This window comes from Camarhynchus parvulus, chromosome 19 (assembly GCF_901933205.1).
Source record: "Camarhynchus parvulus chromosome 19, STF_HiC, whole genome shotgun sequence".
NCBI lineage: Eukaryota > Metazoa > Chordata > Aves > Passeriformes > Thraupidae > Camarhynchus > Camarhynchus parvulus.
Genome location: NC_044589.1, coordinates 4,030,818 through 4,055,512, shown reverse-complemented (window position 1 = coordinate 4,055,512; position 24,695 = coordinate 4,030,818). Strand labels below are relative to the sequence as shown.

Sequence of the window (24,695 nt, the reverse complement as noted above, 5' to 3'; positions counted from 1 at the left end):
GAATCTCCAAACATTTGCCTTAGGTGATCCCTCCATTGCCCCATCAGAGGAATCACTTTAATTATCTGCTTTTGCTTGCCCCTTGAATTGAGACAGCAGAGCCTGGCAATGCCAAGTGTGGTGCTCAGCTCAGTGCCCAGCCCATAACCACTTCCCAGGAGCTTCCCCCACCTTCTGCTGAGCTTTATATCCCCGTGAACCCTGACAAGGGAGCAGGAGGCTGTGTGGATTCTCCAGTACAGGCACACACACCTCAGCGTCTCTCACAAGTCCTAAATGTGAGCAGTTTTGTTGCAGATGCGTAGCAAAGGGGGAACAAACTCGCCTGAAGTAAAACCACTGGATGCAATAGGTTGGGAAATGCCACAGCACGTGTTTTCCCTGCAGCAAACCATGTCCTACAAGGCCAGCCCCTGGTCAGCCCCTGCCTGCAGCCCCCTCAGCAGTGCAGGGGCTGTGGGGGGGATGTGGGTGCTGTGCCTGCCTCTGGCTAATAGGCAGCAGTCGAGATATTTATAGGAAATATGCAACATACATCTAGCCTGGGGACACTTTCCAACCCTGAGCTTGTTCCTATTTATGTGCTTTGTGGTTGCAGGGGGAGGTCAGAGCAGAGCAAGCAATGATGGCTCACAGCAACGCTGCCTCCTCCTAGTGCTCCCACAGGTTTGGCTGCTTGCTTTGGCACCAGAGGCCACTTCCCAGCTCTCTCCCCCCACTCCAGTACCGAGACCCCGTCCAACTCCCCATGTCTCAAACAGCTCCTTCCCAAAAGGCCGTGGAGCCATGCGCTCTTGACAGCTGTGGGTTTGCAGAGGGGCCAAGAGCTGCTCTCCCTCCCAGCAGACCCAGCAGGACTGGGGTGCCCAGTTCAGGCCAAGCGGGAAATGTTGGAGGAAATAGGTGTCCAAATGACAGCTAAAAATGACACAGTAAATTCCTTGCCTGGCATCTCCTCATATGCACCAGCGCCAGGATGAAACCCCATGGGTGAACCTTGAGGGCTGGAGCCCCTCTGCTCTTGAGCCAGGCTGGAATATCTTGGGATGTTCACTGGGAGAAGGCTCTAGGGAGACCTTAGAGCCCCTTCCTCTGCCTAAAGGGGCTCTAAGAGAGCTGGAGAAGGACTTTGGACAAAGGCCTGGAGGGACAAGACAAGGGGGAATGGCTTCCCACTACCAGAGGGCAGGGATAGGTGGGATATTGGGAAGAAATTCTTCCCGGTGAGCGTGGTGAGGCCCTGCCACTCGTTGCCCAGAGAAGCTGTGTCTGCCCCATTGCTGGCAGTGTCCAAGGCCAGGCTGGGTAGAGCCTGGAGCAACCTGGTCTAGTGGAAGGTGTCTTTGCCTATAATAAAGCCTCAGTCTTGGCCTTATTATCGAACGGTGCAAGATGGTCCAGGAGCCCAGTCCCTCAGAGAGACAGAGTGCCCAAAAGCCCAGTTAGCTCGTGGCCATCACCACAGGCTACCCTGTAGCAAGCTTGGTGATTGTCAGCTCTTTAGTGATTATCAGCTCTCTTAGGATCTCAGCTCTTTGCTTGCTAGAGTGCCCTTGGCTGAGGCTGGAGCAGACACGAGAGAGGAGAAGGAGAGGTCCTGGCGGTTCCACAGCGATGGTTTATTGGGGAAGACTGTGAAGGGTCCAGCGACAGCTCTTCTTCTGTTGAATGGGCTAAAACAGCCCCTTTTTATAGGGTTTAGGGGGATCTAAACTTGTCCAATAGTAAGGGTTATGTATAGTGGCCTATGAGGTTACAAAGATAAGGCTAAGGGGCGGGAGGTCAGAGGCAGGAACTTATTTTGCTGTCTCATCATGACTCAGCAGTTCCTACTGTTAAGACTCAATCCTCCATGGAGCTTTCCCAAGCTCCATGGGGTTTGCTACACCTGCCCATGGCAAGGAGTGGAGTGAGATGGTCTTTAAGATACCTTTCCAACCCAAACCACTCCAGGATTCACTGCTATGCAAGTGCAAGCATTCCTTGCACTCTTTTAGTAGTCCCCGCTCCCACATCCAACACCTCTCCAGTGCCTGTGGCTGCTCCTGCACAGGTGATGCCCCCGCAAGAGGCCCATAACTGAGAGCACCTGGCAAGCTGCCTGCCCCCTGGCTGGAAGGTTCAGAAGGGCCTGGGGAGCTGGCAGGGCTGGAGCAGGGATCTCTGCTGCGACCAGGGTGCAGCCCAAGGTGGAAAAAACCCAACACATAAAGGAAACTGTGTTTCATGTGTTATTGCTGCCTGTGTGAGACGATTGAGGAGGGAATAGCAGGCACGATTCCATAAAAAAGGCTGCAAAATCCCTTCCTGACATATAAATATTTCACTTTCCTTGTGTGGAAATAAACACCACTGGCTGGAGCACTGCCAGCATACCCTTAGGCTCACCCAGCCCAAGGAGAAGGGTTGCACTGTTCTGCTCCAGCCAGCCCCAGTACAGAGGCTGTAGGGGCGCTAAGAGCATGAAACCCAGCTCTGGGTGTGGAAAACATGCCTGTGCCCACTGGAAGCATTGGGAAAATGGATGGGAGGCAATTGGAATAAGCAGAGATGACAAGAAGCAGTTCCATCGGGAGCTCTTCTGGCAGCAGGGGATAGCCCTGTGCTGGGAGCCACTGGTTCCCCATGGCACGGGGTGCATCCCCCCCCCATGTGTAATTCCACAATGGAATGGGCTGGGCGTGGATGGCTGTGCCTGCCACTCTGTTCCCTGCCTCCTCTGGCCCTTAAGAGCAGGATCTTCCACACAAGGACGAAGGTGGGAAGAGGGGTGCCTGAAGGGCTCTGCACCTCAGGGATGCCCCTGCTAGAGTTCATCAGGGCAGAGGGAAGGGCAGCCCCAGGATTTCCATGTCATCCCAGGAAAACAGGGGGTTTAATGTGGGAGGGAAATCTCTGCTCTCGAATGCAAATCACAGGAGCACACACAATACCACTGACACTGGCAGAGGGGCATATGGGACACCCAAACACGAGGAATTGGCTCTGAGAGACACTAAACAGACCCAATTTCCATCTTTTCCAGCAATTCAGCAGCTGTCAGCCACTGCAAGGTCAGGCTAGCCCAGCCCGGGGCACCTCGGTCCTCATACCCCCACCCCACTCCCCCACCCGCCCCTGGCACATCCTCCTGCTAGACAGATATTGCGCTGGGAGGTGACAGGGTTGGGTGCAGTGACACAGGGACAAGGCTCCTGGGACACAAAAGCCACAGGAATCAGAGTGGCCTCAGTGAAGGTGATGGATGGCTAAGCCAGGCACCAGCCCAAGGACTGTGGGAACTGCACCCGGTAGTGCAGTAGTTTCTTCTGCAGAGAAAATCCTTTGTGCTCCAATGACATTCAGTGAATCAGGACTTTTTTCTTTTCACATTTCAGGATAAATAATGAAAAACGTGCAAGAAATCTGCTGTATGATATTATCAGAAACAACCCAGAAACATCCAGGTCCTGAAACACCCAGGCTGGGGGACCAGCTGGGGATTGCTGTGGAAGGAGCTGAGCACCATCCTTACCCTCCAGGGCTGGGAAAGATGGAAATACCCATGGGCAGAAGAAGCAGAAGACTTCAACCATGGCTACACACCCTGTTCATGAGATGCTTGCTATTTCCCCAAGCAAAAATCACAGCACTTCCTGCTGCACCTGGAAAGAAAGAATCCCTTGGAGGTGCTGGGAATGGGTACCCAAAATTTGCTTATTATCCAATGAAAGGGCCTGACAGACTTTACCCCTCTGATAGGAATCCATAGTTCTTAGTATTCCCACCATGTGAAAATGTTCTTTTTCCTGCTGATGGGAAGAGAAGTTGGATTGCAACTATTCCCAGAGTTAGTGAATGCCACAGAATAGGAGGGGAAAGGGTTAAAACGATAAAAGATCTAATGGGGACACTGGCTAATTGTCTTTTCCATGTGATGGCTGATTAGAAAAAATATTGGTTTCAGATTTGATCCCAGATCTATTTTTCCCTGGCATACCCCATTCCCAGCTCACAGAGACGCTGGTGCACACACATGGCACTCTGGAGGCTGATAGACAAGGGGCAGCAGGGAACCAAAGTGGTTCTGTGCTAAAAGAACTCTCAAAGGGGAGACTGCAGCTAGGGTGTGCCCCACATTGGTATCCAGATATTAAGGGATTAATGGAAAAGTCTAGACATGACAGAGTTAATTATACCCTGCTCCTATGGGAGAGAGGAGCTGACCCCAGGATGCTGGGGATGCTGTGCCAGGACAGCTCTGTCCACATGCCCCTGCCCCAGCATAGCACCACAGCAAAAATCCCAGATAATAATGGGCTGGAAACCACAGGTTTTGTCCAACAATTTATCCTCTTTCATTTTCTCTGGTTTATTTGTGTCTGTGCTGCTGCCAAAGCTTTGCTTCCCTCCCCATAGGCAGAAATTGCTGGATATTTAGTCTGAGCTCTTTGCTCACCACTCAGAAGCTTTGGCTGGTACCTGATGGCTCCTCCACCCCCCAGACACTACTAATTCCTCAGGGAGCTCTCCTGCCAAACCAGCTGTGTTGAAGGGTAAAATCTGGGGGTTACAGAAAACACAGGCAGGGATGACAGACCCCATTTGCTGGGAAAATCATCCTGAGGGGGCTCAGTGGCTGGTGTGAGGGCACTGGAAATAAGGCAAGGGAGAAAGAGGATCCAGTGTGAATGGAAAAAATGTGGATGGTTCCCAGTTCTCTGCCTGTGGCAATGGGACTCTTCAAATTTGGACATTTCAGCTAAAAAAATAAAAAATCTGGAATGCAGGAGCAGAGAGCAGCCCTATTTCCAGCTGCGACTCCTCCCTGTGTGCTTGGCCTCCAAGACGACTCAGAAATTCAAGGCACTTCTTCTCGAGCTATAAAAAGAGCTGGGACTGTAAAAGCCAGGACGACAAACAAGGGAGCAGTTTGCCCTCCTGTTGAGGACATGGGTAAAGCCAGGAGAGGGTCTTGCTCAACCCACCTCTTGAGGTGCCCCCAAGGAAAGTTGTGGGCATGGCAGAAATTCCAGGCTGGATCCCACTGACCAAAATGTTGTCTGTGCCGTGTCCCAAGGCACCCCACCACCTGTCACCCCTCCTGTGTGAGGAGAAGGTTTAGGACTGGCCCCATCCATCACCCCAACACAATTCTGGGTTCCTTGTGCTTGGGAAGGATCAAAGGTACCATGGTGATCAGGGACAGAGCATGGAGTGTCCCCTGGGATCACAAGGTGGAAGGAGCTCCACCAAAACGCAGCTCCCCTTTCCCCAGGCTGCTGAAAGGGTTAACAGCCTCACCTGCTCCATGAATCCCAGCAGGACAGGATGGACTATGTGAGTTCCAGGTGACCATAAAAATTCAGCAGACTCAGGAATACCCACCTTTGCCCTCTCCAGACAAGTATTTACCTCTGCAGAAGCAGCCAAACCTTGCAGACTGTTGGAACATTTCATTCCCATTAGTGAAGTGCACAAAACATTCCTGGCTGGAAAAACACCATCAGGTCACTGACTGGGAACAGCACCACCCGAAGAGATGAGTTCCTCAGTGGCTTCACTGACAGAGTGCATAAGAAGCACCTCTTCTGGCACAGCCATTCCCAGCCTACACTGACTTCTTCAACACCCAGAAAGTCAAAGTCTTCCTCTGCCACTACTTCAGCATTCCCTTAAGACCTCAGAAGATGCCCTCACACCACTAATTGGTGCTGTGGGACCTTCCTCCTGAGCAGTTCCAAGGGTTGCAGAGCTGGACTGGATAGTCCATATGGAGCAACCTAAAGCTGGCACACTTGGTAACCATGGTTCAGGATGGGAGGGGCAACAGATGGGACAAGAGAGCATCACCTCGAGCTGAACCAGGGGAGGTTCAGGTTGGACATCAGAAGGAATTTCTTCACGGAAAGCATTGTCCAGCATTGGAAAGAGTTTCCCAGAGAGGTGGTGGAGCACCCATCCCTGGACGTGTCTAAGGAATGACTGGATATGGCATGCAGAGCTCTGGGCTGGGTGACAAAGTAGGAATCAGTCATAGGCTGGACTTGATGACCTTGGAGGTGTTTCCCAATCCAAAGGATTCTGTGATGCCCACGGATCAGCAAGGTGAGGGCCAGCACCAGTGTGACCTGCTGCCAAGCCCGTGGAGATGCCAGAGTGCTGATCCATGCTTTATTCAGTGGGATGCAGAGGTTGCATTTAGTTCATTTAGAGGTTGTGGATGAACTGTGACTCCACCAGGATCAGGCTGGGGATCTAAGGGCCGTATTTGGCTTGTGCAGAAGATGCCAATTGCTCTTTTCAGCAGTTAAAAAGAGCCCTCCTGTGCCCGGGTGCCTGATCCTGGAGAAAGATGTCTCTGCCCACAGCAGGGCATTGGGACCAGATGATCTTTAAAGATCTTCCAGCCTAACCCCAATGTTTTAGAACAGTCTCTTAGCACATGGAGCTGCCTTTTCAAACTGCAGAATCTCAGTCCCTTCTTTGGTGGACACTGCTCCAGCTTGCCAAGCCTCACACCAATGGAGAGCATGCCCTAAGGGTTGGTTGTGGTTGTGGTTGTTGCTGTGTGATGATGATGGGATCAGCTCTGTATCTGCTGCAGAATCAGACCCTGGCCACGGCTTCCAACAACATCTTCAGGCCAACACAGGGTGTCAGTCCCAACCATGGGCTGGGCTGGGAATGTCCATCAGCTTTGTCCTGGAGCCTGTGCCCTCCATATGCTCAGCACTCACTCATCGATCCCCTCCTGCCCCTTGGTTGTGAAAGTTTGGTGCTCCAACAAAAAGGTACCTTTGTTCCCACCAATGCAGAAAGTACCAGTCCAGGGGCTGGGAACATTGTGGACTGAGGAATCAGGCAGCTCCAGAATTGCTCTAGCTGTACTCAGTTCATAGGGAGGTTGCCAGGCTGGTTTGATGGTTTGGCCATGGAACTCAGGTTCAAGGGGACCTGGGTTGCCCCAATGTGCCATACTCAAGTCTTGAGGTGAAGGAGATCCTTTGTTGCTTGGCAGTGGAGCAAACTAATAAAACTCTGCTGAGCTGTAGCTACTCTATTCCAAGACTTCCACAATTTTAGATACTATTTTTACCTAGTCTGACTGGTAGCCAGCTTTGTATGTGATATAAGGGTGTCTTCAAGCCAGGTCTTATAAGCTCTTGGAGATCTATATCACACTCAAGATAGCTCAGCTACTTCAGATGGCATAAAATTAGCAGGATGGCTTCTGTGACAGTGTTGAAAACAAAAAAGTTTTAATAAAAAGCAAAATAACAAAACTCTTTACAGAAAAAAAAACTAAGACAAAAAGCTCTTACTCCTAATAAAACACCTCATAAAAACAATTATTTCTTTTTGTTCTCTTCTTTTTCTAATAAATTACTTAAGTGAGACTTTTTCTTTCTTTCTCAGTTTCTGTCCAATTAACTATCCTTAAGTTTGAAGTAAAGACCCTAAAGCCTTATGAAGTATCTTTTTACCTAATTAAAAAGAAAAACTTTTAAACTTTTTTCCTTTTTTAAAAAACAAAAAATAATTTTATCACTCCATCAACAAAAAACCACATTCCTACATGTGTGATGACACTAAATCCCAGTTCAACGCTATCAGCCTGTGCCCCTCCCCGGTGGGTGTTTAGTCCTGTTGCGCTAAGTGCTTGCCATGCAGGAAAGAGGAAACTTCCATCAGAGAAAGGGATCCTTTGGGAGAAGTGGCTTCTTTCAGCAGGGCCAGACTGGACACTTGCTACTTATTGTTACCATTTGTCTCTTTTATTGGAATAAAAGACAGATGTGAGCAGCTCAGCACTCTTGAGAGAGCCTGTGGCATTGTGCTTTATTTGAATTAGTAGATGCTGGTTGGAAAATAGTTTTTTCCATGTTCTCATGGAAGTGAACAAGAACACAGGGTTTCATAAGTGCAAACTGTGTTACAAGGTGCTTGTGCCAGAACCTCAGGGAGACCCAGGAATTGCCCCCTCTCCTCCTAAGAGGCCAGAAAACAGGGGATGGCATCAGTGGGGAGACCTCAGCAGTCATGGCCCACTGGGCCTAAAGAGCACAAGGAAAGCTTGAACTCACATAGCATAGAATACTGGAGTGGTTTGAGTTGGAAAGGACCTTAAAGATCACCCAGTTCTACCCCCAGCCATGGGCAGGGACACCTTCCGCTAGAAAGAAAACCAGGCTGCTCCAAGTGCCATCCAACCTGGCCTTAGACACTTCCAGGGATGGGGCAGACACAGCTTCTCTGGGCAACCTGTGCCAAGGCCTCACCACCCTCACAGTCAGGAATTCTTCCCAGAATCCCATATCTATCCACTCTCTGTCTTTCTGAAGCCATTCCTCCTTGTCCTGTCACTCCAGCCCCATCTCCAAAGTCTCTCTCCAGCTCTCCTGGAGACCCTTTAGGCACTGGAGGGGCTCTAACATCTCCCCAGAGCCTTCTTTTCTCCAGGTGAACACTCTCATCTGTCTCACACTGTCTCCAGAGCAGAGGGGCTCCAGGCCCCAGCACATCTTTGTGGCTTCCTCTGGACTCACTCCAACAGCTCAACTTCAATTCCTGGAATTGTCCAAAGCCAGGCTGGACAGGACTTGGAGCAACCTGGTCTCTCTCTTGGAGCATCTGGTCTAGGAAGGTGTCCCTGTCCATGGCAGGAAGTGGAACAAGCTGAACTTTAAAGGTGCCTTCCAACCCAATCCTCTCGGTGAGTCCATAATAAACTATTCAGTGTCTGTGTACACCTTTGAGAGAATAATTCACCTTTCTACTGTGGACTGAGATCATTTAGTCTGCCCTGTGATTAGCCTGGAACAGCACATCATGTATAATTAGTCCAGCTGTGGGCTGGACTTGCACATCCGGGCTAAAACACTGGCTGTGCTGCCTATTTCTGCTGTCACCCAGGGAACAGGCTGTCCCCAGAAAGTTTTCTTATTTGGTGACTGCAAAATAAATCAGCCAAGCTGGTGGCAGGGATGAGGGCCAGGATCCAGCCCTTCCTCAAGCCCTCATGCTGCTGTATGACTCCCAGCTGCTGACCCTCTGTCCCAGGTTCAGAGGGTAAAGAGCCAGCAGAGGGTGATGGGATGAGGATGAGCACAGAACCCAGGTGCCGGGGCTTGTGCTGCAGTGCCATGTGCCAGACCGTGCTGGAGCAGGCGATGCTCATCCTGGCCGCATGTCACATACATGGGATGATGCAATGGGCTGCAATGGGCACCTTTTCCCCATCCTTGGATTCTCAATCTTTCAGCCAAAATTGTCCCTCGTGCAGCTCCAGCCCCTGTTCAGACGTTTTTTCTTCTGGGAGAGCAAAGCTGGGATGAGTCACCCCCTCCTCATGACAGATACCCACACCCACATGCCCTTCCCGACTGTTTTCGCTGGACTTGGGTCATGGACAGAGGCAGCAGAGGGGACCACACTCAGTCCAGAGTCCTCTGATAGGGAATTTAGTGAAAACTCTGCTTTCCTGGCTGTTTCTCCTCAGCTCTGCAGATGGATGAAGTTAAACTGGATACATTTCAGAGGGCAAGAAACCCCCTGCACCCCTAGCACAGGACATCCTTGGTGGGGAAGTACATGCTGAATGAGAGGGAAAGTGGTTTTTGGGGCAGCAACATCCCCTAGCATCCCCATCTTCCAACTCAGCCTCTGGTGTAATTCAGGGCAAGGCTCCCCCTTGCCACTTGGTGGTCCAAAACCATCATGTTTTCCCAGCTACAGAAGCTCCTGGACTCGGTGGCAGTACTTTCAGCACCAAATCTATTCATCCTCCTGAGGCTTAGCTGCTTCTGGAGTCCATCCCCACATTAAAAAATTCAGATATTTCTGCATCTAAAATAGATATTTCTATATCTAAAAAAAAAACTCCTAAACCCCTCCATCCCTGCATGTACTAATGAGAAAAGCAGCCCCATATCTGGTACAAGGCAAACTATTTTCTTTCCCTGGGGATGGAAATAAGTTTCTAAGAGGGACTCTCTGAAAAGAGATGAGATGACTCATTACCTCACTGCTGAAGTTGCATTCAATCCCCAGCACCTCTAGTTCCTAGTAAAAGCCAAGAGACCAAAAGCATGGGGGTTCGCACAGCACCAACCCCAGGAGCTCCTTTTTCTGAAGATGAAAGGGCCATGAATGAATTCCCTGTACCACCCACTCCCCCAGGATGGGCTCAGCTGCCATCAGCCCTCACTCCTGAAAGCCAGGAGCTATTTTTCCTGTTCTTGCTAGTGTCAATATGTTTCTTTAAATATCTTTTCAGAGAAGCTGTATATATATAGCACCACTCTGGTGCTGTGAAAGGAGCCTCATTTCCTGTGTAAGAACTGAATTTCTTGGCAAAGCTACTGGTGGTTGCAGCATCTGAACCACAAAAATTGGGGTTTTTTTTCAGTAGTAAATGGTATTTCCTTTGCAACTGTGAGTTGGACTGAGCTGGGTCTGATCTGAAATCAGCTGGGTTGCTGTGTTTGGAAGACACAGGACCATATTCCCACTTATAAGAATGATGGGAGAAAAGGATGAATTGCATTAATGGGACTGTGATGGAGGCCCAGAGGTGGCACAGCCCATGGTAGGGACAGGATGGGCACAAAGCTGCTTTTAACCTGCATTTGGCTGTGAAAAAGTTGGGTTCACATATCAAAAGGATTTATTAACTGACACTGAGGGAGAAAAAAAAATCCATTTTATTTGCACCTAATACTTTTTCTTTCACACCATCTCTCTGCATCTGGTTTTAGAGAAGGCTCCTCCAGCAGCAAGGTAGGAAGCAAAACAGCTTTGCAGTCCCTGAGGCATGGCTCATACTAAGGACATTAAAACCTTCCTGAGGAGATGTGGCATCAGCTGCATTCAGAGTTCTGCATCTCCCTGACAGGAAATGCCACACTTTCCCACTGGGAAATCCTTAGCAGGAGGGTCTGGTATCCCCAGCACCACCCTGGGGACTCCGATGGCAGGAGATGAGACATTGCCAGCAATCACCTTCTGCCGCAAATACGTCTTTGCAGGGTAATTCCTGAGTCATAAATCGCTTTTATTGTTGCACACAGTCCTAAGGACCCAGTGTGTAAATGTGCCAGAGGTAGCAGCTGTGGCAGTCCAAGTGGTCCCTGTTCCCCTTTGCTACTCCCTGAATTTCCCAGAAAAAAACTGCAGCCAAAGAACCTAAAATTTAAGATGTTTACATTTTCTGCAGGAATTTTAGAGAAGTGTCTCCTCCCAATCCTCACCCTTGTCAGGATGGACTACCCTTGGAATTGTCCCTATAGCAGGGACCATGCTTGGCATGCAGCCTCACTGGCTGGTAAAAAGCTCCAGCAGCCATGAGCTCTGGGAAACAAACATGGAATTTCTGTAGCTCCTCCACAGCCCCAGGCACTGTCTCCACCTCATGTCCTCATCCCTGGGGCACAGCACGGACTCAGGACAAGGTAGCCTGCAGTGGTGTGGGACATGATGGCTCCTGATGGAGCACAGCTAGGCACTGGAGCAGTGCTCAGGATGGGGGACACAAGAGAATTATTTGGTGACTTTGCAGCCCAGGAGATGACAACACACCACCACAATATGCTGCCTCCCTTCCACCCAAAACCCACAGGGCAGGGACAAGGACAAAAGATCAGGGCATGTCCTGCTGCAACTTCAAGGGCACTTCTCTCAATTTTGATGTCAGAGCATTTTTGCCCCATCGAGTGATGGGTTTACGAAAAGAAACCCATCACTCTTGGTGCAAGAAGAGCTGAGCTGTGTAAGGATCTTTCCACACCTCCAGCCTTCCAGGAGTCAGCTGCTGCTTTGCTTGGGAATGTCATGTACCACCTCTGGGAGTCTGCAGTTGCACCTGCACTGATGCCCTGCTGGCCATGTCCCTGCTGGGAATGAAGGGAAATATCCCATGGCAGTCCAAAACATGAATGAAGGAGCAGGAGAGCCTGGGACATCACCCCTGGAGCATCATCCCTGCCCCGCTGAAGTCCTGCGTCCTTCCAACTCTCATTTCTCCCTCAACACTTCGGCTCATCTGATTGTTGAACATCCATTCTTTGCCAACTAGCCAAGCACAGAAGGAATTTCACTCCTTGGCTCCATCATGACACAAGGATGTCTGCTGCGGACAATTACAGCGTGGAAAGAGGAAGAAGGAGGGAAGATCCCAAGCACTACCCTAAACAAAGAAGACCTTCCCTGCAGAGCTCCAGCTCCAGGACATACCCCTTAATCCAACCAGGAAAACTTGGAGGGGATGCAAACATCAGACACCATATGAAACACAAACATTTATCTTAAAATATGGCAGAATTTTTACTTTGTGTGTTTTTTCTCCTCTGTTAGTGACATTTGCTGTGCCCAAAGATTTGTGCCAAGGTTGAGGTGATGAATGGTGAATCACCACGTGAAACACCAGCAAAGGGGGAACAGTCATTGCAACACTCATACTCCCATGGCAGGGCTGCACCCAGCTCATCCTGATGGCAGCAGAACCGCAGGATTTGGTGTTCCCGTTGCTCAACTTCCTAAGAAAACTATCAGCATTAACAGAAAAGGAAGAGAGGAGTCCTTGGCTGTGTCTTGTTCTCCCTGAGCTCCTCTTGCCCAGCAGGCAGCAAGGACAGCATGAAAGGAACACCACATCTGGACATGTACTCAGGTTTTCCACATTTGCGTTCCCAGGAAAATCAAGATACTTGAGCAACTGTAGGAACAGAAGAGAGGCCACCAGGAAATTTATTCCAGTTTGTCTGCAAGCCAACAGATGGAGGTTGTCAGGGCAGTGTCGTTGTGCAATGTAATGACCATCATGGAAGCTTTCCACCACCGAAATATCCCATCACCATGGAACCACTCCAGCACCTGTTTACCACCACCACGGAAACATCCTACCACCACAGGGACATCCCACCACCAGACCTCTCCACTACTAGGGTGCCCTACCACCACCACAGCTTTGTAGGGTGCTCTTGTTCTTCCAGACTGAGCTCACACCACAGAAATTGAGTGCTGCCAACCCAAGCATGTGTTTCTCAGGCTCCTCAAAGACCCATTTGGATACACTTTTCACCTGTTTGGGCTCTTTTAGCCCAAAATAGGCTTTGCAATGCATGTGCTGCTGCCCTGAGACAGCCAGGATTGGAGGGGAGGAAAGGAGTCTGTACATGCTGAAAACACAGGAAAATTTTTCATTTTAAAGCCATTTAACAGATGAAAGTTTTCTTAAAAGAAGTCACTTTCAAAAAGAAAAAACCCCAAACCCACAAAGTTTCTCTAAAAAAAACCTCAGAAAGAAGAAGTTGGACAAAAACTGTATGACCAAGACCTAAGGGGTGCCTGGCAAGTTCCCTAAACTGCAGAGAGAGAATTATGGAAAAAAAAAAAAAGGGGGGGGGAAGAAAATGAGTTAGAAAGGGAATTGCATGGAGCTGAAGCACAGAAGAAGGAAAAGCCATGCTGTGTCATTAGCCTGGAAATCAGATGAGGAAGATGAAATCCAGCTCTGAGCAATGTGGGGAGTGGCACTGCCCCACCGCCCCCTCCACTCGGCCCTTCCCGGGAAACCATCAGTTCAGGGGGAGCCTGAAAGAGCTCCAGGCCCACAGGGCTGTTGCTGACACAAGGAGCCAGAAGGTTCCAGGAGCAAACCAGTTCCATTCCTACCTTTAGCAGTATGAGTAAATAATTGATGTCTGAGGTAACCTGAGCAGGAAGGTGAGCAGAGCCCTGCACATGATCCTGCATCCAACTTCAAAGCCTGGTGGGTTTTCTTCCTGCAAAACCTCCCCAGACATGATCCTTGGTGTTTATTCCATCCCTAAGCCATCTCTCACGTGCTGTTCCCACTCTGGGCTCATCCAAGTCTGCTCCCACTGGTCCCACTTCTACCCTTGCTTCTGCCTCAGTTTCCCTTCCTCTCCTGCAGTAGGTCTGGACAGCTCTGCTTCACTGGTACTTTCCATCCCTGGACATGGAGCACAGGCAAGCTGTCCCCATCTCCTTCTGCTGCCATCCCTCTTCACTTCCCCCATGCCTTGTCCAGGCATATCCCCAGCTGCTCCAAGCACATCCTTTCCCCAAATCACCAGCTTTTTCCACCAAAGCACTCCTGCCGCCCCTCCAGCTTGGCTTCCGCCTTTCCTCTGTGCAGGACACCAATCCATCACCTAAAACCTGAGTGAAGGGCCCCATCCAGATACTCTGGATGCTGCTGAGGAGCAAATTCTTTCAACATATCAGTGCCTCTTCCCAGGAGCCACCTGCAGGGACAGACCCTGTCCACACCTGGGGTCCCTGAGTGACACCAGAGCAGAACCCAGTGGGGCGACTGGCCAAAGAGCCACTCCATTGTCCCCTCCAGCCAGTGAAGACACAGGCTATGTGTGCTGAGGATGGTTCCAAGGACAGGGTGACACTGTCCTGGGCGTGATGCCCGCCAGTGGCTGGGCTTGGAAACCCAGCAGCTCAGGCCAGCAGGTGAATGCTCCCTAGCCCCGCTGGCGGGGAGGCCAGGCTGAGCAGACACTGCTGGGCTGGGGCACCCCGGGTGTTCCTCTAAGGCCAGGATTCAGCCCCAGCCACGAAGCCCGGAGGGCGCCCATCCCTGTCCCCCCATTGCGACCCACTGCCCCCCCCGGAAGGGTGGGGCCAGGCCCGCCCCGCCCCGTCAATCTCCACCTACCTGGCCAGCCCTGCCCACTGGCGCCGGCCCAGCTCGCCCAGCCCGGCCGCGCCCACCCACCCAAGCTCCGCCCCTTGTGCCAACACCGACCTGCTGGGCAACTGGAGCTGTCCCCGCGCCTGCTCACCTGGCTGACCGCGCCCACCCAAATAACCTCGCCCACTCTGGCTAACCCCGCCCGCCCGGCGCAGCCGCGCCCCGCCGTACCCACTCCCGGTACCCGGCGAGCCGTTCCCATCGCACCGCGCCCCAGCCTGGCCCGGCCCCCTCAGCTGGCACCTTCCGTTCCTCGCCGTTCGCATCCCCCGCCCCGCCCTGTCCCGCCCGCACCTGGGCGCGCTCGAAGCTCTCCCGCTCCGCCTCCAGGCCGCCGCCGCCCGCCCGCCGGCTCAGCACCTTGGGCAGCGGGTTGGACACCTGCTTCATAGTGCTGCTCACGCGGTCCATGGCCGCCCCGGGCCCGCCACCGCCCCGGCCCCGCCGTCCCGCGCAGCGCCACCGCCGCGCCGGCCCCGCGCCATTGGCCCGCCCACCTGCCACTCACGCTGGGGCGCGCCCCGCGAGCACCACCCTTCCACCCGCAGCTCCGCCCACCGGTCCGACTTCTCGCTCTCATTGGTACCCGGCGTCGCCCCTGGGGAGGAGCGGCCGGGAGGCCCAGCCCCTGCGTGCCAACCGCCAAGCTCATTGGTTCACCTGGACGCCAGTCAACGCTCGCTCCCGTCCCCCAAGAGTCCCCTGCCCATTGCTCCGCCTTAAGGGACCGCGCCCTTAGCACCGCCCACCCAAACTCTGCGGCCGCGCCTTCGCGCCGTCCCCTGCTATAATTGGCTCACGACCCTGCCGCTCACACGTCGGTGTCCCGCCCCGCCCCTCACCGGGGCGGGACGGAGCGCCCCCTTGCGGCGGTGGCGATGCCGCTGATGCCGGGTCCTCGCGGGGGTCGGGCCGCGCTCGGGCCTCGCCGGGAAGGGCTCGGCCGTGTACGGGGCACCGCCGCGGGCTCCGCCGGGCCCGGGGGGCCGCTGTCCAACGGCTCTGAGCCGCGGCTGAGCCATTCGGGTCCGCAGGCCGCGCGGGTCCTTACAGGTTGTCCGTGCGGCCTGCGAGGCTGCGGCCCCTCAGCCGAGGCCAGAGTGGGACCACGGGGGTGACCCGGCACCGCTGTCCCCTCCCTGCTGCCCGTCTCAGGTCCAGCCCGGCCCCTCTCGGAGCTGAGCCCCCGTGGCAGTGGCACACGGGGTGTTCGTGGCTCTCCAGCCCGCCTGGGGCCGGCGGTGCGGAGGCGGCTCCACCGTCTGTCGGCAGCCTGCGGAAGGGTTGTGTGAGGCTTTGCCTTTGTGGGATCCGGGCTGTGGGTGGGAGCTCTGGAGGGGGTGCTCCAGGTACCGCTGGCAGAGCCCAGCAGGAAGGATGTAGCATTGGCAGAGGGGCAAAATGAGGTTGCAGGTGTCTGAAAAAGAAGAGAGCAAAGGTGAGAGCAGGATTTTGCTTCCCCTGAACAGCTGGACTGTGTTTTATTGTAACCTGATCTAAGCCTGTGTCTCTGGTCCTGTCACTCTGATCAGAGATTTTTGTAGAATTAGATTGGATATCGGGAAGCAGTTCTTGGCTGTAAGGGTGGTTGAAGCCCTGGCACAGGTTGCCCAGAGAAGCTGTGGCTGCCCCATCCCTGAAGTTATTCAGGCCACATTGCACGGAGCTTGGAGCAAGCTGGTCAAGTAGAAGGTGTGCCCATGGCAGGGGGTGGAACAGGATTGTTGGAAACTATACAACTTCTACATTTTTAAACTAACTTTAATCAGGGGTTTTGTTCATCTTTGCCCAGGAAGGAAATGGAAGTTTCTTTTCAAGAGACTGTTCCCTGGGCAAGACCTGATGAGCTTAACATCTCAAGGGACTGGGAGGGACCAGAGGATGCACGAGAGGTAAGTGACTATTAATGAACATCCTTCCTGGTGTGTTGGAGACATTTGGTCTGGAAAAAGGTCATAAGAGAAGAAAGAGGACCTGATTAGCAGCTCAGGTGAAGGGATCAACAACCAATAGGAAACCAAATTCCAAGAACTGTGTAACTTGGGACCAATAAACATTGAACCAATTAATCTCTCTGAGTTTTGATTGTATAAGTATGTGAAAAATCTAGAAAAGAGATGTGTGATGGAATTATTTTCTTTGCACGACCCAATGTGTGGATGAAATTAGTTCTGTGGCACATTCTGGCCAGAACATCATCCTGGCCAGAATAAAATAATGCTTGAGTTCTCTAACATTAAAATTTGTTGCAAAGGTTGTGTTTTTCCTGTTGTTTCAGTGACAGGATGAGCTTTAAGTTTCTTCCAACCCAAACCATTCTGGGATTCTCTCAACCTGGTGAGTTGATGACTCCTGTAATTTTGACCAGGACTACCATCCTATTCCAGAGGCGAATTTCTCACTTGGAACATTTCTGCAATACTGGGAGAAATTACTTTTTTTTTTTTTTTGTGAAGGGACTGAAAACTGAATCCCCAGGTACAGCAAATGGGCTGTGCTGGGGTTGTGCCAGCTGGGTTCCTGCATCCTTAAAAGCAGATCGTAACAAATCAATGACTTTGCTCCGGGTGGGGAGGAACTGTGCAAAGCACTGCTGGGATGATGGGGCAATCTGGAAATAGCTTTTTAGCATGTGGGCTGTCAGGAGCTCTTGTATAAGCAATTCTCCCAGCATATCTCTCTATTGTGGCTTTTCAGCTGAAATGATTGTCACACCAGGACCTTCCTGGAGCTGCCCAGCAGGGTGTGTGACAGGCTGTTTGCATCACAGGCCTTCCCAGTCCCTGTGCATTGGATATCAAATCCCAGCTGATGGGAAATGGCCTGCATAGAGCAGCAAGGCCATTCCTCCCACTGTGGCTTGTCTCAACTGCCTGTCTGCATTATCCTTAATGTACTTTCTGGAAACCTGCCTCCTACCTTGGGGCTGCTCCCAGAGGAGGTTTAATGGGTTTGATTCATCCACTGTTGCAGCAAGATGATTAATAATTGAAGAAATTACATCTTTCCTGAGTAGAGATGGAGGAAAGGAGGAGCAAAGGAGAGCACTGGACAAAGGACAGCAGTATCCTTGTGACCTCTCCCACCCTCCACCTCGCTCAGAACATCCTGCTCCTGGAGCCCATGGCAAGGGACCACTAGGCTGAGGCCTGGTGCAGCTACACCCTCCTCCTGAAGAGCAGAGCCACATCCTCTTCTTCCCTAGCCAGGGCTCAGTGCTCTCTCTGGGACCTGGGCAGGAGCAGAGTGTGGAGCAGTGGTTAGCTGACAAGGGTCACTCCCTGATACAGCTGGCTGACCAAGGGTGTGAAGGATAACAAACTTAGCTCTCAGCCTCCGTCTAAAGCAGAGATAGAGTGTCCTAGGGGTGCAGCTGTTTAGACAATAATGGCATACAAGACAGGAGCAGGAATGTGAAAAAGTCCCAGCCGAATAAACCGCAATAATGCAGACCTAGGCGTGTTTGACCTTTAACCATGTAACCAATCATGAGCTTACTTTTGCACTATGCATGAGTTTCATTAACACTAGTATAAAAACATGTATCGATAATCAATAAATGAGACTTGCTGATCATTCGTATCGAGTGCTTCATTTCTCCCACCGACCCAACAGCAGAGGATGATGCTTGGATATGGGACAGAACAGGCTGTTTCTACTGGCTGCTCCTGCCTCCCCCAGGAATGGGCTGTAACAGGATGGAACTGGGATCCAGCCCATGAGCGGCTTGTCAGACCACCCTGGGCTGGCCCATTCATGCAGCATCTCTGCTAGAATGTGCTGTGGGGCTTTGCAGGGATTTGAGAGGCTCCTTTCCAGTGGGAGAGGATGCCTTGTTTTCAGATAGTTGAGAGGGGAAGGCACAGAACTGTTCTTGTGGAGCATCTGTTCCTCTGTCTCAGGTTCCATGGGGAAATAATGGGGAAGGGCTGAAACTGAGCAGGGTGTGGAGGTAGAGCAGGTTGGGCTCTTCCTCCGCAGCAGGTCCTTTTTGGAAGCCATGTCTGGGGTTCACCTGGTCTGAATGCTCTGTCCTCCTCCTGTCCAAGAGGCTGGACTGAAGGGTGATGGCAGAGCCCTTCATAGGAGTGTCTGGCCTGTATGGGGACAGACATTGTCTGGACATGGAGAGGACAATGTGTGCCCTCTCTTTTTTCTTGCTGAGCAGTATGTGGCACCCATCAAGTGCTGCTCAGGCCAAGCGGGTGGGACTGGAGCTCATCCTTCCCCTGTTGCAGGGCTCCGTAGGGCAGTTTCCTTTTCCTGCTCTATGCCCAGAGGCTCCTGTCCACAGGACCCTAAAGAGGGTCTGCTCCCGTTCTGTCAGGACATCCTTAACCCAAAGGGGAAGGACAAGTGGCAGGAGAGGGGCCAGAAGGGACTGCAGGGGCAATGGGCCCTGTCCAGGGCTCAGGGATGCTCTTATTGCGGGGGCTGGGAGCTAGAGTCTGTTTTTACAATTCCCTCCCCAGCCAGAGCTGGAGACTCCCAGGGTACTGCTGCAACACACATCATCCTCCCGTGGCCTGGCCTGGGCTCAGGGAGAGCACAGATCCACCTTGTTTCAACAGGAAAACAGAATCACAGAGCTCCACAGTCCTTCCTCTGTTATCTCGCTGGCTGTGCCAGAGTGGGCTGTGCTAAGATCCTGCCCTTTCACCCTTGGAGGTGGGAAAAATGGATCCCAAATGGATCCCCTTCAGTAGTCCCTTTACACGTTCCAAGGCACACCATCCTGATTGCACCCAAGCAGACGAGCAGTTCCTGGGGCCACATCTTGAAAGGGCAGTGGCTGTCAGGCCTTCCATAAACCAAATCCTGCGGCCCCAGATGCAGCTCTGTCCTGGTGATAGGGTAATTTGCTCAGACTCTAGGATAAAAACAACTTCTGAGCCAAAGTACCCAGCTGGAAAGGGCAGGGTAGTGGTCCAGACCCAGCAGGAGGGTCCTTGGGGGGCAAAGATTGTGCCAGGAGGAGCAGGCATGGGAGCACGGGGAGAATTTTCATCTTTTGATCCCATGTTTTGAATGCTTTGGGCAAACAGGTGTTGCTGCTGAGTCTTTGCTCGTGCTTCCAAAGAGACCTTGGGCTGCTATGTGGGGCAGGGACAGTCTTGGTGCAGGACCTGGGAGAGCATTGGAGAGCATTGAAGGTGAACAGTCTGGGATTGGGAGAGGGTCTTGGAGAGGACTGCTTGGCTAAGGTGCTTGAGGTCCATGGGGCCCTCACCTGTGTCCTGTCTAGGTCTCCTACTTGACTAGGTGTTACAAGGAGGGCTGTAACCCCAAAACATCATCTGCTGTGTTTTCTGCACAGAAGCCTCAGCAACTGCCTCTGCTTGCCCAAGAATTCAAAACCAAACTGAAGAGGTTTCCAGATGGATCTGCAGGATCTGCAGACCTGAACTCCACAGGGACACTGGGCTGCAGGGGCAAATGCCTAGGTCAGAAACCAGCTCATGAGCAGGACCTGGAGGTGGGAAGTGTTTTTGCCACTTGCTGGACAGTGTCCCCTTGGCATGGCCAGCAGGTCCAGCTGGAGCACCCCACCAAGCCCAGGTCTCTTCCAAGGCAGGACATGGCAAGCCTGATTTCACAGAATCAATTGGTTGGAAAAGACCTCTGAGATCATCAAGTCCAACCTATGACTGATCACCACCATGTCAATTAGACCATGGCACTAAGTGTCACATCCAGTCATCTCCAGGGATGATGACTCCACCACCTCCCTGGGCAGCCCATTCCAATATCTGATAACCCTTTCTGTGAATAAATTCTTCCTTTATTTCTGTATTGGGAGCTTTGGCTGCCAGAGTTGGATTACTGAGGAAAGGATTTCCGTGTGAGACTTGGGGTGTTGTGAGTTGAGTGTGGGAGCTGTGTGCTCATTGCAGAGCAGTCTTGGGAGAGCACAAGGCAGGTACTGCAGCAGGGCATGAGCATGAATGTGGAGAGCCAGTATATCCCTTTCTTCCCTTTATGATACAGGAAACATTCTGGCTCTCTACAACTCCCTGGCAGGAGGGTGGAGCCAGGTGGAGGTCAGGTTCTGCTCCTAGGGAACGAGTGATATGACAAGGGGAAACACCTCAAGTTGAACCAAGGGAGGTTCAGATTGGATATTAAGGAAAATTTCTTCACTGAAAGAGTGGTCAAGCATTGGAATGGGCTGCCCAGAGCAGTGGTGGAGTCACCATCCCTGGAGGGATTTAACAGAAATAGAGATGTGATGCTTAAGGCTACAGTTAGTGGTGGCCTTGGCAGTGCTGTACTCAATGATGTTAGAGGTCTTTTCCAACCTGAATGACTCCATGATTTCTATGTTTTCCATGATCCAACATCGACCAGTACTCTTGTCAAATGTTGTTTTCAGGATTCCTGCAACTCTGTGGCCTAACTTGCAGATGTCCCCGTACCTCCAGCTGATGACAACAGGCGGCAGAGTGTGCAAGGACAATGCAGCTGTCACTCTGCTGCTCGGCAGCCTCAGGTCCTACCCGTCTAAAACCCAACACCAAATGGTTTTCTTTTCCTTTCTCTGAACTGTGGCTAAACCTGTCATGCTCTGCTGCAGCTGCTGGACAAGCCCTGATCAGTTCCAGGCCAGTTGCTGCTTAGTACTGAGGACATTGTTGGGGAAACAAAGGAGTTGCGGCAGAGGCATCATTTGGCTGTCTTGGGAAGTACCACCACATGTCTGTGAGGGCCACATTCCAACATGCCATCCAGCCACATCCTGCTCTTTTAGACTCCTGGTCACAAAGTGAAGCTTTTATATCTGCTGCAAATTTGTCTTGGAAAATTGCATGGACTGCAGCAATTTATTTCTGCCTTGCTGTGTGCTTAGAAACTGTTGGAGTCTTTCTGCTGACATTTACCAAAAATATTTCTCTGGAGGCACATCCTGGTGTCCCTGTAGATTTCAGTCCAGGGATTTCAATGCAATTTCGTAAGCTGCTCTGTAGCCCTGATGGTTCTGTTGGACCAATTGTCCTGGAGAATCAAAGATGAACAGTCACAGAGGATGTAGACTAAGGATCCATCTACGTCAGCCTTGATACCTCTAGATGTGGTCACAGCAGACCCCTTGAAGAGACAGATCAATATTTGTACTGCACCCTGGAGTGTGCTCCCAGCCTCCAACCATTCTCATTTTCCAAATCTTCTCAAGCTTATCACCCTGAAATCCAAGCTCAGACTCAAGAAAATTTCCTTGTCCTCACCATGTCCCTTGGCAAGGAGTTCCTCATGTGAAGAGCTGCCTCCCTCTGTTCCTTTTGAACCTTCCTCTTGCCCCCTCCATTGAATAATCCGTGGCTCCTGCTCTGGGGCAGACAGTAACTATTTGTTTTGTCTCTCTTTCTAGGCCACTTATCATCTTGCAGACTTCAATTCAATGTGGAAAGTCTCAATTCTTCTTGAAAATACTTCTTCTCATCTGAGATCTTGCTTGGAGCTGCACCACCCTGGGATCTCTGGCCCCAGTCATTTTCTTTCTGTTTCCAACTGGTTTGCTCGCAGTTAAACCCAGTTTCCCACATTAGTGATCCAGCAGCTCCCAGGAGCACTGTGATAAAGTGATCCCCCAGACATGGCTCCAGCCCAGGAGGTGATGTGGTGGAGCAGGCTACCCCCAGGGCTGAGCAGAGGTTTCCTCCCACATCCCCAACCTGTCCTGGTAATGGATCCAAAGATACTGTGTTTGGTTTCTATCTATAGCTGAAGTACACCATAAGATGGAGGTTTTATAGACTCCATAAATAGCCACTATTTAGGATGTATAATATGGAGGAGGTTTTAGAAATCAAAATATTTAGAGGTTTGCATTATTTGTCTTGGTAGGAAGGAGCAAGAATACAGAATCTTTAAGGAAGGAACAAAGTTGAGGAAAACAGTGAATAGCGGAAATAACAGAGGTGTCAAAACCTCCAAAAATTCCTTTTGGTTGAATGGAAGCAGGAAATACAGCAAGGTGTATCCGAAAGGAGAGAGAATTCATTGACAATGTTGAGGCACAATGTTTATATTCCTGCTATAAAATACTGATTTTTCAAAACAAATCTTGACATTTTGATCAAACCTGTAGTTGAATGTTGTGGAACATGCAGAACACTCAACTAAAGCTGCCCTGAGCTGGGCTGTGTTTGTATGAGCCATCAGTAAGGAGGCTCCAGCTCATTCCTCTGTCTGTTCTCCTCCTCTCAGTTTTATTCTGGTCCCTGTGTGGAGATGTGTCAGAACAGTGTAGGGTTGGTCTCAATGGGAATTTGTGCAAGTTTGTTTCTGAATGTATTGGCAGAAATGGAAAGAGCAGGGGATGGAAGGAGTAGATGTTGGTGACACCTGATCTTGGAGGACTTTTCCAACGTTAATCATTCTGTGGTTCTGTGATTCTGTGACTCACACTGAGCAGTTTATTAGCACTGCTTAGAGAAGACTGTGACAGGTTTAGAGGTTGCCACTGATAATAACTGACCACAAAAATGTTGGAGTCTCCTGACCTCCCTCTCCAGTTCAGCCATATTTATAATATTTTCTTGGGGAAAGATAAAGTTACAGTTGATGTCATTTACAGATTAGGTGGAATTTGATTGACTTTAGTTAGTAGCATAAATAGAGGTGAGAAAAGTAATATGTATTTCTGAGTTAAGCAAAGTTCAGCTTTTGATTTCTATCTAGATCATACCTTTGACTTAGTTTTCATTAGCTGCATTGTTTTCCATGGAGGCTATCCACAACACTGCTGTGTCACTCCATCTTTTGTTTTATATTTGCTTTGATTTCAACAGAGAATTACTGCAGTACCTCTGTGTTGCTCCATCCTTTGTTCCATGTCTCCCTTGGAGTGGCACACCAAGCTCCATCAGCATTCCTGCTTCTAAGGTATGCAGGCAGTTTGTCCCTGTCCTTGCACTCTTTCTTGCTTAGCTTTGGCTTTCGGTCTCCTCACACCTTTCTTTGTCCCACTCTGTGCAGTGTCAGGGGGAGTGGATCCATGATGGTGGTAGGACTTCAGGCCCTTGGAGGTACCAGGTTTCATCCCAGTATCTGAATGGGCTTTGGAACAGAGAACAAGGCAAGTCATGGATCAGGAAGGATCCCAGAGGAATCCTGAGCTCGTCAGCTGTTTGGATCAGGATATTCTGAGTCTTCTTCACAAGTAAAACCTCAGCTGTGATTCTGACTGTCTCAACTGACTCTCATTCTGGGAGTTTAACCCCTTAGCAGGAGCTGGGATGAAAGCAAGCCAATCCATGGAGAAAGAGCTTCAGAGAAGAGAACAGATGTGCCAAGCTGGGGACTGGGCTGTGACGGCTGCAGAGAATCCATGGGCTGTATGGAGCCTGCCTGCCTGCCGTGGGAAGGGGCTGGTATGTCTCTGCTAAGGAAATGTCTTTCCAGAAACCCAGCAACATGCCCTGTGCTCCCAGGGCTCAGTGGGCAGGTCCTCCTCAGCTGCCCACTCCCCAGGCTTGTAGCAGCATCTACCTAGCACCAAGGCTGTTGCCCAGGCTCAATTTTGTTCATGCTTAGTACAGGAGCTTTGTGTAAAACAAACCCTGCCGTGGCAGCACCCTGCACCCTCCAATGAGTGTGCCTCACTTTCCCATGGAGTTCAGTCTCCTGAGATGTGCTGATTATCTACCACACGCCCTGGAGCACTTGGGAGCCCCAGGCCTGCAATCCACCCTTCCAGGCAATATCTTAATTTCCCTTTGATTTCCTCTTCTGGCTTCCTACAAGGAAACCCACTTTGGGTGGGGAATTCTATTTTGTGATCATCCTCCTCCATAGAGGAGCAAGACCCCTTTTGTTACTGGACCATCAGGAAAGGCAGCCTGCTCCTGTGGCTTTCCCATTGTGGCTATGGTTGCCCAGCACCCAGACACATTTCCTAGCACGATGGAGACTTCGCTCTTCCTCCACTCTCTTGAGGCTTTGTCCACAAACCTTTGCCTGGAAAACAGCAGAGCCCTTCTGGAGGGAT

General features: G+C 51.2%; 1 protein-coding gene and 1 long non-coding RNA gene across 3 annotated transcripts in view; one reads left to right on the top strand and one right to left on the bottom strand.

Moving 5' to 3' along the window:
- HIP1 (huntingtin interacting protein 1) overlaps nt 1–15,170 on the bottom strand; it is a 43,407-nt gene extending 28,237 nt beyond the window's left edge. The window contains 1 exon segment of the mRNA XM_030962411.1: nt 15,002–15,170. Within this exon segment, the coding sequence (XP_030818271.1) occupies nt 15,002–15,118 (117 nt within the window). The 5' untranslated portion in view covers nt 15,119–15,170.
- A 425-nt stretch (nt 15,171–15,595) lies between these two features.
- Nucleotides 15,596–18,265, top strand: LOC115911459. Of its 2 annotated transcripts, none has more exons than XR_004061271.1 (3): nt 15,596–15,990; nt 16,500–16,599; nt 16,986–18,265. It is a non-coding gene; the product is annotated as an uncharacterized LOC115911459 (long non-coding RNA). The 2 variants fall into 2 exon arrangements; XR_004061270.1 differs by having other exon boundaries at nt 15,596–15,993.
- The last annotated feature ends 6,430 nt before the right edge of the window (nt 18,266–24,695 follow it).